At 52.3% G+C, this 15864-nt stretch overlaps 1 protein-coding gene across 2 annotated transcripts in view; it reads left to right on the forward strand.

Annotated features, from left to right (window-relative positions):
* LOC137327040 (ankyrin repeat and SOCS box protein 9-like) overlaps window positions 1-13954 on the forward strand; it is a 257837-nt gene extending 243883 nt beyond the window's left edge. For both annotated transcript variants that reach the window (XM_067992420.1, XM_067992423.1), the window contains one exon: window positions 13406-13954. In XM_067992420.1, the coding sequence (XP_067848521.1) occupies window positions 13406-13530 (125 nt within the window). In that variant the 3' untranslated portion in view covers window positions 13531-13954. The remainder of the gene's footprint in view (window positions 1-13405) is intronic.
* Window positions 13955-15864: the final 1910 nt, after the last annotated feature.

Genomic DNA, 15864 nt, shown 5'->3' on the forward strand with positions numbered 1-15864 from the left:
TCTCCACACACACTGTTCACACACTCTCCACACGCACTGTTCACACACTCTCCACACACACTGTTCACACACTCTCCACACACACTGTTCACACACACTATTCACACACTCTCCACACACACTGTTCACACACTCTCCACACGCACTGTTCACACACACTATTCACACACTCTCCACACACACTGTTCACACACTCTCCACACACACTGTTCACACACTCTCCACACGCACTGTTCACACACTCTCCACACACACTGTTCACACACTCTCCACACACACTGTTCACACACTCTGCACACACACTGTTCACACACTCTCCACACACACTGTTCACACACTCTCCACACACACTGTTCACACACTCTCCACACGCACTGTTCACACACACTATTCACACACTCTCCACACACACTGTTCACACACTCTCCACACACACTGTTCACACACTCTCCACACGCACTGTTCACACACTCTCCACACACACTGTTCACACACTCTCCACACGAACTGTTCACACACTCTCCACACACACTATTCACACACTCTCCACACACACTCTCCACACACACTATTCACACACTCTCCACACACACTCTCCACACACACTGTTCACACACTCTCCACACACACTGTTCACACACTCTCCACACGAACTGTTCACACACTCTCCACACACACTATTCACACACTCTCCACACACACTCTCCACACACACTGTTCACACACACTATTCACACACTCTCCACACACACTGTTCACACACTCTCCACACGCACTGTTCACACACACTATTCACACACTCTCCACACACACTGTTCACACACTCTCCACACACACTGTTCACACACTCTCCACACACACTGTTCACACACTCTCCACACACCCTGTTCACACACACGACACACACTCTCCACGCACACCGTTCACACACTCTCCACACACACTGTTCACACACTCTCCACACACACTCTCCACACACACTGTTCACACACTCTCCACACACACTGTTCACACTCTCCACACGCACTTTTCACACACACGACACACACTCTCCACGCACACCGTTCACACACTCTCCATACACACTGTTCACACACTCTCCACACACACTCTCCACACACACTGTTCACACACTCTCCACACACACTGTTCACACTCTCCACACGCACTGTTCACACACACGACACACACTCTCCACGCACACCGTTCACACACTCTCCACACACACTGTTCACACACTCTCCACACACACTCTCCACACACACTGTTCACACACTCTCCACACACACTGTTCACACTCTCCACACGCACTGTTCACACACACGACACACACTCTCCACACACACCGTTCACACACTCTCCACACACACTGTTCACACTCTCCACACACACTGTTCACACTCTCCACACACACCGTTCACACACTCTCCACACGCACTGTTCACACACTCTCCACACACACCGTTCACACACTCTCCACACACACTGTTCACACTCTCCACACACACTGTTCACACACTCTCCACACACACTGTGCACACACACTGTTCACACACTCTCCACACACACTGTTCACACACTCTCCACACACACTCTCCACACGCACTGTTCACACACACTATTCACACACTATTCACACACTCTCCACACACACTGTTCACACACTCTCCACACGCACTGTTCACACACACTGTTCACACACTCTCCACACGCACTGTTCACACACACTGTTCACACACTCTCCACACACACTGTTCACACACTCTCCACACACACTCTCCACACGCACTGTTCACACACACTATTCACACACTATTCACACACTCTCGACACACACTGTTCACACACTCTCCGCACACACTCTCCACACACACTGTTGACACACTCTCCACACACACTGTTCACACTCTCCACACGCACTGTTCACACACACGACACACACTCTCCACGCACACCGTTCACACACTCTCCACACACACCGTTCACACACTCTCCACACACACTGTTCACTCACTCTCCACACACACTCTCCACACACACTGTTCACACACTCTCCACACACACTGTTCACACACTCTCCACACACACTGTTCACACACTCTCCACACACACTGTTCACACACTCTGCACACACACTGTTCACACACTCTCCACACACACTGTTCATACACTCTCCACACACACTGTTCACACACTTGCCACACACACTGTTCTCACACTCTCCACACACAGTGTTCACACACTCACCACACACACTGTTTACACACTCTCCACACGCACTGTTCACACACTCTCCACACACACTGTTCACACACTCTGCACACACACTGTTCACACACTTGCCACACACAGTGTTCACACACTCTCCACACGCACTGTTCACACACTCTCCACACGCACTGTTCACACACTCTCCACACACACTATTCACACACTCTCCACACGCACTGTTCACACACTCTCCACACACACTGTTCACACACTCTCCACACACACTGTTCACACACTCTCCACACACACTGTTCACACACTCTGCACACACACTGTTCACACACTCTCCACACACACTGTTCACACACTCTCCACACACACTGTTCACACACTCTCCACACACAGTGTTCACACACTCCACACACACTGTTCACACACTCTGCACACACACTGTTCACACACTTTCCACACACACTGTTCACACACTCTCCACACACAGTGTTCACACACTCTCCACACGCACTGTTCACACACTCTCCACACACACTGTTCACACACTCTCCACACACACTGTTCACACACTCTCCACACACACTCTCCACACACTCTCCACACACACTGTTCACACACTCTCCACACACACTCTCCACACACTCTCCACACACACTGTTCACACACTCTGCACACACACTGTTCACACACTCTCCACACACAATGTTCACACACTCTCCACACACACTGTTCACACACTCTCCACACACACTGTTCACACACTCTCCACACACACTGTTCACACACTCTCCACACACACTATTCACACACTCTCCACACACACTGTTCACACACTCTGCACACACACTGTTCACACACTCTCCACACACACTGTTCACACACTCTCCACACACAAGGTTCACACACTCTCCACACACACTGTTCACACACTCTCCACACACACTATTCACACACTCTCCACACACACTGTTCACACACTCTCCACACACACTATTCACACACTCTCCACACACACTGTTCACACACACGACACACACTCTCCACGCACACCGTTCACACACTCTCCACACACACTGTTCACACACATGACACACACTCTCCACGCACACCGTTCACACACTCTCCACACACACCGTTCACACACTCTCCACACGCACCGTTCACACACTCTCCACACACAGTGTTCACACACTCTCCACACACACTATTCACACACTCTCCACACACACTGTTCACACACTCTCCACACACACTGTTCACACACTCTCCACACACACTGTTCACACACTCTGCACACACACTGTTCACACACTCTCCACACACACTGTTCACACACTCTCCACACACACTGTTCACACACTCTCCACACACAGTGTTCACACACTCTCCACACACAAGGTTCACACACTCTCCACACACACTGTTCACACACTCTCCACACACACTGTTCACACACTCTCCACACACACTGTTCACACACTCTCCACACGCACTGTTCACACACTCTCCACACACACTATTCACACACTCTCCACACACACTGTTCACACACTCTCCACACACACTATTCACACACTCTCCACACACACTGTTCACACACTCTCCACACGCACTGTTCACACACACGACACACACACTGTTCACACACTCTGCACACACACTGTTCACACACTCTCCACACACACTGTTCACACACTCTCCACACACAGTGTTCACACACTCTGCACACACACTGTTCACACACTCTCCACACACAGTGTTCACACACTCTCCACACGCACTGTTCATACACTCTCCACACACACTGTTCACACACTCTCCACACACACTGTTCACACACTCTCCACACACACTGTTCACACACTCTCCACACACACTATTCACACACTCTCCACACACACTGTTCACACACTCTCCACACACACTATTCACACACTCTCCACACACACTGTTCACACACTCTCCACACACACTGTTCACACACACGACACACACTCTCCACGCACACCGTTCACACACTCTCCACACACACTGTTCACACACACGACACACACTCTCCACACACACTGTTCACACACTCTCCACACACACTGTTCACACACTCTCCACACACACTGTTCACTCACTCTCCACACACACTGTTCACACACTCTCCACACACACTGTTCACACACTCTCCACACACACTGTTCACACTCTCCGCACACACTGTTCACACTCTCCACACACACTGTTCACACACTCTCCACCCACACTGTTCACTCTCTCCACACACACTGTTCACACACTCTCCACACACACTGTTCACACACTCTCCACACACAATGTTCACACACTCTCCACACACACTGTTCACACACTCTCCACACACACTGTTCACACACTCTCCACACACACTGTTCACACACTCTCCACACACACTGTACACACACTCTCCACACACACTGTTCTCACACTCTCCACACACACTGTTCACACACTCTCCACACACACTCTCCACACACACTGTTCACACACTCTCCACACACACTGTTCACACACTCTCCACACACACTGTACACACACTCTCCACACACACTGTACACACACACTGTACACACACTCTCCACACACTCTCCACACACACTGTTCACACACTCTCCACACACAATGTTCACACACTCTCCACACACACTGTTCACACACTCTCCACACACACTATTCACACACTCTCCACACACACTGTTCACACACTCTCCACACACACTGTTCACACACTCTCCACACACACTGTTCACACTCTCCACATGCACTGTTCACACACACGACACACACTCTCCACGCACACCGTTCACACACTCTCCACACACACTGTTCACACTCTCCACACACACTGTTCACACACTCTCCACACACACTGTTCACACACACGACACACACTCTCCACGCACACCGTTCACACACTCTCCACGCACACCGTTCACACACTCTCCACACACACTGTTCACACACTCTCCACACACACTGTTCACACACTCTCCACACGCACTGTTCACACACTCTCCACACACACTGTTCACTCACTCTCCACACACACTGTTCACACACTCTCCACACACACTGTTCACACACTCTCCACACACACTGTTCACACTCTCCGCACACACTGTTCACACTCTCCACACACACTGTTCACACACTCTCCACACACACTGTTCACACACTCTCCACACACAATGTTCACACACTCTCCACACACACTCTCCACACACACTGTTCACACACACTATTCACACACTCTCCACACACACTGTTCACACACACTATTCACACACTCTCCACACACACTCTCCACACACACTCTCCACACGCACTGTTCACACACACTATTCACACACTCTCCACACACACTATTCACACACTCTCCACATGCACTGTTCACGCACACGACACACACTCTCCACACACACTGTTCACACACTCTCCACACGCACTGTTCACACACTCTCCACACACACTGTTCACACACACTACACACACTCTCGACACACACTGTTCACACACTCTCCACACACACTCTCCACACACACTGTTCACACACTCTCCACACACACTGTTCACACTCTCCACACGCACTGTTCACACACACGACACACACTCTCCACGCACACCGTTCACACACTCTTCACACACACTGTTCACACACGCTCCACACACACTCTCCACACACACTGTTCACACACTCTCCACACACACTGTTCACACACTCTCCACACACACTGTTCACACACTCTCCACACACACTGTTCACACACTCTGCACACACACTGTTCACACACTCTCCACACACACTGTTCACACACTCTCCACACACACTGTTCACACACTCTCCACACACAGTGTTCACACACTCTCCACACACTCTCCACACACACTGTTCACACACTCTCCACACACACTGTTCACACACTTTCCACACACACTGTTCACACACTCTCCACACACACTGTTCACGCACTCTCCACACACACTGTTCACACACACTGTTCACACACTCTGCACACACACTGTTCACACACTCTCCACACACACTGTTCACACACTCTCCACACACACTGTTCACTCACTCTCCACACACACTGTTCACACACTCTCCACACACACTGTTCACACACTCTCCACACACACTGTTCACACTCTCCGCACACACTGTTCACACTCTCCACACACACTGTTCACACACTCTCCACACACACTGTTCACTCTCTCCACACACACTGTTCACACACTCTCCACACACACTGTTCACACACTCTCCACACACAATGTTCACACACTCTCCACACACACTGTTCACACACTCTCCACACACACTGTTCACACACTCTCCACACACACTGTTCACACACTCTCCACACACACTGTACACACACTCTCCACACACACTGTTCTCACACTCTCCACACACACTGTTCACACACTCTCCACACACACTCTCCACACACACTGTTCACACACTCTCCACACACACTGTTCACACACTCTCCACACACACTGTACACACACTCTCCACACACACTGTACACACACACTGTACACACACTCTCCACACACTCTCCACACACACTGTTCACACACTCTCCACACACAATGTTCACACACTCTCCACACACACTGTTCACACACTCTCCACACACACTATTCACACACTCTCCACACACACTGTTCACACACTCTCCACACACACTGTTCACACACTCTCCACACACACTGTTCACACTCTCCACATGCACTGTTCACACACACGACACACACTCTCCACGCACACCGTTCACACACTCTCCACACACACTGTTCACACTCTCCACACACACTGTTCACACACTCTCCACACACACTGTTCACACACACGACACACACTCTCCACGCACACCGTTCACACACTCTCCACGCACACCGTTCACACACTCTCCACACACACTGTTCACACACTCTCCACACACACTGTTCACACACTCTCCACACGCACTGTTCACACACTCTCCACACACACTGTTCACTCACTCTCCACACACACTGTTCACACACTCTCCACACACACTGTTCACACACTCTCCACACACACTGTTCACACTCTCCGCACACACTGTTCACACACTCTCCACACACACTGTTCACACACTCTCCACACACAATGTTCACACACTCTCCACACACACTCTCCACACACACTGTTCACACACACTATTCACACACTCTCCACACACACTGTTCACACACACTATTCACACACTCTCCACACACACTCTCCACACACACTCTCCACACGCACTGTTCACACACACTATTCACACACTCTCCACACACACTATTCACACACTCTCCACATGCACTGTTCACGCACACGACACACACTCTCCACACACACTGTTCACACACTCTCCACACGCACTGTTCACACACTGTTCACACACTCTCCACACACACTCTCCACACACACTGTTCACACACTCTCCACACACACTGTTCACACTCTCCACACGCACTGTTCACACACACGACACACACTCTCCACGCACACCGTTCACACACTCTTCACACACACTGTTCACACACGCTCCACACACACTCTCCACACACACTGTTCACACACTCTCCACACACACTGTTCACACACTCTCCACACACACTGTTCACACACTCTCCACACACACTGTTCACACACTCTGCACACACACTGTTCACACACTCTCCACACACACTGTTCACAAACTCTCCACACACACTGTTCACACACTCTCCACACACAGTGTTCACACACTCTCCACACACTCTCCACACACACTGTTCACACACTCTCCACACACACTGTTCACACACTTTCCACACACACTGTTCACACACTCTCCACACACACTGTTCACGCACTCTCCACACACACTGTTCACACACACTGTTCACACACTCTGCACACACACTGTTCACACACTCTCCACACACACTGTTCACACACTCTCCACACACACTGTTCACACACTCTCCACACACACTGTTCACACACTCTCCACACACACTCTCCACACACTCTCCACACACACTGTTCACACACTCTCCACACACACTGTTCACACACTCTCCACACACACTGTTCACACACTCTCCACACGCACTGTTCACACACACTGTTCACACACTCTCCACACACAGTGTTCACACACTCCACACACACTGTTCACACACTCTGCACACACACTATTCACACACTCTCCACACACACTATTCACACACTCTCCACACACACTATTCACACACTCTCCACACACACTGTTCACACACTCTCCACACACACTGTTCACACACTTGCCACACACACTGTTCACACACTCTCCACACACAGTGTTCACACACTCTCCACACGCACTGTTCACACACTTTCCACACACACTGTTCACACACTCTCCACACACAGTGTTCACACACTCTCCACACACAGTGTTCACACACTCTCCACACGCACTGTTCACACACACTATTCACACACTCTCCACACACACTGTTCACACACTCTCCACACGCACTGTTCACACACTCTCCACACGCACTGTTCACACACTTTCCACACACACTGTTCACACACTCTCCACACACAGTGTTCACACACTCTCCACACACACTGTTCACACACTCTCCACACACACTGTTCACACACACTATTCACACACTCTCCACACACACTGTTCACACACTCTCCACACACACTGTTCACACACTCTCCACACACACTATTCACACACTCTCCACACACACTGTTCACACACTCTCCACACACACTGTTCACACACTCTCCACACACACTATTCACACACTCTCCACACACACTGTTCACACACTCTCCACACACACTGTTCACACACACTATTCACACACTCTCCACACACACTGTTCACACACTCTCCACACTCACTGTTCACACACTCTCCACACTCACTGTTCACACACTCTGCACACACACTGTTCAAACACTCTCCACACACAGTGTTCACACACTCTCCACACACACTGTTCACACACTCTCCACACACACTGTTCACACACTCTCCACACACAGTGTTCACACACTCTCCACACTCACTGTTCACACACTCTCCACACACACTGTTCAAACACTCTCCACACACACTGTTCACACACTCTCCACACGCACTGTTCACACACTCTGCACACACACTGTTCACACACTTTCCACACACAGTGTTCACACACTCTCCACACACACTGTTCACACACTCGCCACACACACTGTTCACACACACTGTTCACACACTCTCCACACACACTGTTCACACACTCTCCACACACACTGTTCACACACTCTCCACACACACTCTCCACACACACTGTTCACACACACTGTTCACACACTCTCCACACACACTGTTCACACACTCTCCACACACACTGTTCACACACTCTCCACACACACTGTTCACACACTCTCCACACACACTGTTCACACACTGTACACACACTCTCCACACCACTGTACACACATTGTACACACACTCTCCACACTACTGTACACACACTCTCCACACCACTGTACACACATTGTACACACACTCTCCACACTACTGTACACACACTCTCCACACTACTGTACACACACTCTCCACACCACTGTACACACACTCTCCACACTACTGTATACACACTGTACACACACTCTCCACACCACTGTACACACACTATCCACACTACTGTACACACGCTGTACATACACTATCCACACTACTGTACACACGCTGTACATACACTATCCACACTACTGTGCACACGTTGTACATGCACTGTCCACACTATTGTACACACAGTACACACACTCTCCACACTATTGTACATACGCACTGCTGACTTACTGGGTTTTATATAATATGAAATATGGGCTCTAATATTTAATCACATATACAAACTTGCGCATCACTCAATTATAATGATCAACTGAGATGATCTTTCAGGAAACTTCTCCTTATCCATGTGGGCTTGTAGCTAATTAAATGTTATGTAACTGAAGGAAATCATCATTATTTTTAACCAGTATAGTTACAAATACTTTTTTAAGGAAACAGATAAACAACACCTTAGACTTCATATTTTAGTATGTATGCACAAATATACTTTTTGTACATTGTACATATGCAGTCTATTATAGTTTCGGGGGTATCAAACTAATAGAGAATTCTCGGCACAGGCAATCACCTGGACTGCTAACCTTTTATATTGTGTATTATGGCCCCAAAAACCCGGGATCCCACTCTGTCGCCACAACCCTGCCAGAGCAGAAATTCGGCCTCCTGAACCCAGGATAGAGTCAGGATCGATAAATCCAGTGGGTGGGTGCCCATACCTATATTGTCTGCTCGATGTTGTGGGAGAAGGATTAGTGATGTTAGCCAACTGCTGGGTCTAAGTGTCAACATGGAAGAAGCATGAACAGATTGGCCCTTTTCCAAGACCTTATTACAACAACCAATCATTTCTCAACCAGCTGCTGTAAGGAAAGAGTCTTCCCAAATTTGATGAACATAAGAACATAAGAACATAAGAAATTGGAGCAGGAGTAGGCCAATCGGCCCCTCGAGCCTGCTCCGCCATTCAATAAGATCATGGCTGATCTGATCCCAACCACAAATCTAAAGAACACAAGAAGTCGGAGCAGGACCCGGCCACATAGCCCCTGGGCCCTCTCCGCCACCCACAGGGCATTGACCGATCCGAACTCAGCTTCATGTCCAATTTCCTGCCTGCTCCCGGCCCTCTGGCAGCGGTGTACACACCTGCTCCCGGCCCTCTGGCAGCGGTGTACACACCTGCTCCCGGCCCTCTGGCAGCGGTGTACACACCTGCTCCCGGCCCTCTGGCAGCGGTGTACACACCTGCTCCCGGTCCTCTGGCAGCGGTGTACACACCTGCTCCCGGCCCCTGGCAGCGGTGTACACACCTGCTCCCGGCCCCTGGCAGCGGTGTACACACCTGCTCCCGGCCCTCTGGCAGCGGTGTACGCACCTGCTCCCGGCCCTCTGGCAGCGGTGTACGCACCTGCTCCCGGCCCTCTGGCAGCGGTGTACACACCTGCTCCCGGCCCCTGGCAGCGGTGTACACACCTGCTCCCGGCCCCTGGCAGCGGTGTACACACCTGCTCCCGGCCCCTGGCAGCGGTGTACACACCTGCTCCCGGCCCTCTGGCAGCGGTGTACATACCTGCTCCCGGCCCTCTGGCAGCGGTGTACACACCTGCTCCCGGCCCCCCGGCAGCGGTGTACACACCTGCTCCCGGCCCTCTGGCAGCGGTGTACACACCTGCTCCCGGCCCTCTGGCAGCGGTGTACACACCTGCTCCCGGCCCCCCGGCAGCGGTGTACACACCTGCTCCCGGCCCCTGGCAGCGGTGTACGCACCTGCTCCCGGCCCCCCGGCAGCGGTGTACACACCTGCTCCCGGCCCTCTGGCAGCGGTGTACACACCTGCTCCCGGCCCTCTGGCAGCGGTGTACACACCTGCTCCCGGCCCCCCGGCAGCGGTGTACACACCTGCTCCCGGCCCTCTGGCAGCGGTGTACACACCTGCTCCCGGCCCCCCGGCAGCGGTGTACACACCTGCTCCCGGCCCTCTGGCAGCGGTGTACACACCTGCTCCCGGCCCTCTGGCAGCGGTGTACACACCTGCTCCCGGCCCCCCGGCAGCGGTGTACACACCTGCTCCCGGCCCTCTGGCAGCGGTGTACGCACCTGCTCCCGGCCCCTGGCAGCGGCGTACGCACCTGCTCCCGGCCCCTGGCAGCGGTGTACTCACCTGCTCCCGGCCCCCCGGCAGCGGTGTACACACCTGCTCCCGGCCCTCTGGCAGCGGTGTACACACCTGCTCCCGGCCCTCTGGCAGCGGTGTACACACCTGCTCCCGGCCCCCCGGCAGCGGTGTACACACCTGCTCCCGGCCCTCTGGCAGCGGTGTACGCACCTGCTCCTGGCAGCGGCGTACGCACCTGCTCCCGGCCCCTGGCAGCGGTGTACGCACCTGCTCCCGGCCCCTGGCAGCGGTGTACGCACCTGCTCCCGGCCCTCTGGCAGCGGTGTACACACCTGCTCCCGGCCCCTGGCAGCGGTGTACACACCTGCTCCCGGCCCCCCGGCAGCGGTGTACACACCTGCTCCCGGCCCCCCGGCAGCGGTGTACGCACCTGCTCCCGGCCCCCCGGCAGCGGTGTACGCACCTGCTCCCGGCCCCTGGCAGCGGTGTACGCACCTGCTCCCGGCCCCCCGGCAGCGGTGTACGCACCTGCTCCCGGCCCCCCAGCAGCGGTGTACATGGGGACAACAGGTGGGCATTCCATCAGATGCTGTCATCCCACCAATCCCACCTTTTTCCCTGATGTCACCACACGGACTGCAGCGGTTCAAGAAGGCGGCTCACCACCACCTTCTCAAGGGTAATTAGGGATGGGCAATAAATGCCGGCCTCGCCAGCGACGCCCACATCCCATGAATGAATTTTAAAAAACCATGAAAGGAGCAAGAACTTTCCACTCCCAATAACTGGGCCCAACTCTATTTCTGCTCCTGTTGGTCCTGCCTCGATAAAGATGCCAGTACAGTGGTGTACACCTGGCAGTGGTGTACACCTGGCAGTGGTGTACACCTGCTTCATGGGGACACCAGGTGTGGAACAGGTGGGCATGCCATCAGATGCTGTCATCCCACCAATCTCACCTCTTTCCCTAACGTAACCACAAAGGCATTTGGGGCCGATACCTTTATCTTTGTGTAAAGAACAAATTGCCATAGTTCTCAGAGGGTTAATGATTAAAGGCCCAATTCCCCGATGCCATGCTCTGAGTGGGAACCGGAGCTCACAGGGACCATGAGGTGGGCAGGCAGCCTGCTGTTTTCACCAGCTGTGTTGGAGCCCTGGTGACATCGGCCCCTGACTGGGGCGTGGGATGATCGAATCGGCCTTTATATGTTGTAATCATGTGATGGATATCCTTTAACATTTTCTGAAAGAAAGCTAACCTGATTTTTTTGTTTCCGTAACTGTTGTTCTTGGAATAAATACCACATTTCAGAATGCAGTTAATTGTTAACTGAATATTCCAAACAAACACCTTCCCTCTCTTATATCCATTGCACTCTCTGGCTGCTTTTTATAGGACCACCCTCCTTGAAACAGTTGTGTCGTCTCTACATTGGGAAATGTTTGGGCCATTCTCAGCTCATTGCAATATCCAAGCTACCCATCCCAGAGCGGCTAAAGGACTTCCTGTGCTACAGATGATAACCTCAGGGATTACACCAACCACATCAAAAACTCCTTCTATCTCCAGAGTTAGGACAAGTGCCTGTGCAGTTTGAAGTAATGCTTTTCTGTTGTGATCCAACCCACATTGCAGCACTACAGACTGGCACTGCTAGGATCACAAGTGTGATGGTCGACCAGGTTTGTCCGTCTTTTTATTCTGTGTGTGGTGCCCGTATTGCTGCACCATTATGACTCGATCTTAATTTGCAGGATTGTTCGTTAGTGATGCCACTGAGTATCTCAAATGGGAAATGGAAAAAATCAGATGGAGGGAGGAGATATACTCCAAAAAATTTCTTCAAAAAATATACTTCAAAAAATTTCGAAAATTTCATTTCCACACCGTTCACCTGAGGAAGGAGGTAGCCTCCGAAAGCTTGTGGAATTTAAAATAAATTTGTTGGACTATAACTTGGTGTTGTAAAATTGTTTACAATTGTCAACCCCAGTCCATCACCGGCATCTCCACATCCAAAAATTAAAGTTACAAAAGAATGTTATATTACCACAAACAACCATATTAATAGACATCTTAGCTTAGAAATTCGACCGGGTTGTGCCCATTTTATGGCGCCAAATGGTCTCCTAAGCCTTCAATATGGCGGACAGGAAACGCATGCTCATTACGAGCGAGAACACAGCCCCCATATTGGTGTAGGCAAAAAAAAGACGTTACAGCCAACAAAGAGGTGTGAGACCTCACTGCAATATTGGATTGCCCTGAGAATAAACGGTGCTGAGCTAGCTGTGTTCAGGAAAACCAGCTTTATACACGGCCAATCGGACGGTCCTTAAAGGGGCCACTGCAGCGAAGAGGCCCAGGAGTGATCCTGACCTCAAAGCACGCAGGTTGCAGCTAGCCACCCCTCCACAAACCCCCCGATTACCACCGTCATCACCCTCCCCAACCCCAGTCTCTACCCACCCTCCCCAATCCCAGTCTCTACCCACCCTCCCCAATCCCAGCCTCTACCCACCCTCCCCAATCCCAGTCTCTACCCACTCTCCCCAATCCCAGCCTCTACCCACCCTCCCCAATCCCAGTCTCTACCCACCCTCCCCAATCCCAGTCTCTACCCACCCTCCCCAATCCCAGTCTCTATCCACCCTCCCCAATCCCCGCTACCCACCCTCCCCAATCCCCGCTACCCACCCTCCCCAATCCCAGTCTCTATCCACCCTCCCCAATCCCCGCTACCCACCCTCCCCAATCCCCGCTACCCACCCTCCCCAATCCCAGCCTCTATCCACCCTCCCCAATCCCCGCTACCCACCCTCCCCAATCCCCGCTACCCACCCTCCCCAATCCCAGCCTCTACCCACCCTCCCCAATCCCAGTCTCTACCCACCCTCCCCAATCCCAGCCTCTACCCACCCTCCCCAATCCCAGTCTCTACCCACCCTCCCCAATCCCCGCTACCCACCCTCCCCAATCCCAGCCTCTACCCACCCTCCCCAATCCCAGTCTCTATCCACCCTCCCCAATCCCCGCTACCCACCCTCCCCAATCCCCGCTACCCACCCTCCCCAATCCCAGCCTCTACCCACCCTCCCCAATCCCAGTCTCTACCCACCCTCCCCAATCCCAGCCTCTACCCACCCTCCCCAATCCCAGTCTCTACCCACCCTCCCCAATCCCAGTCTCTACCCACCCTCCCCAATCCCAGCCTGTACCCACCCTCCCCAATCCCAGTCTCTACCCACCCTCCCCAATCCCAGTCTCTACCCACCCTCCCCAATCCCAGTCTCTACCCACCCTCCTGACCCCTACTTTATAGTGTCAGCCGTGACCCAATGGGTCGCACTCTCTCCTTTGAGTCAGGAACTTCATTTCCCACTCAAGAGACTTGAGCACAATATCCAGGCTGACACTCCCAATGCAGTACTGAGGGTGTGCTGCACTATCAGAGGTGCCGTCTTTCAGTTGAAATGTTAAATCGAGGCCCGGTCTGCCCTCTCAGGTGCACGTAAAAGATCCTATAGCACTATTCGAACAACAGCAGGGGAGTTCTCCCTCTTTGTGACATCCTGAGGTTATGAAAGGTGCTAAATAAATGCAGGTGTTTCTTTTATTCCTTTTTACCCACCCTTCCTGACCTCTACTCCCCTTCCTGACCTCTACCCCCCTTCCTGACCTCTACCCCCCTTCCTGACCTCTACCCACCCTTCCTGACCTCTACCCCCCTTCCTGACCTCTACCCCCTTCCTGACCTCTACCCACCCTTCCTGACCTCTACTCCCCTTCCTGACCTCTACTTCCCTTCCTGACCTCTACCCACCCTTCCTGACCTCTACCCCCCTTCCTGACCT

Source organism: Heptranchias perlo, chromosome 11 (assembly GCF_035084215.1).
Source record: "Heptranchias perlo isolate sHepPer1 chromosome 11, sHepPer1.hap1, whole genome shotgun sequence".
NCBI classification, from domain to species: Eukaryota; Metazoa; Chordata; class Chondrichthyes; order Hexanchiformes; family Hexanchidae; genus Heptranchias; species Heptranchias perlo.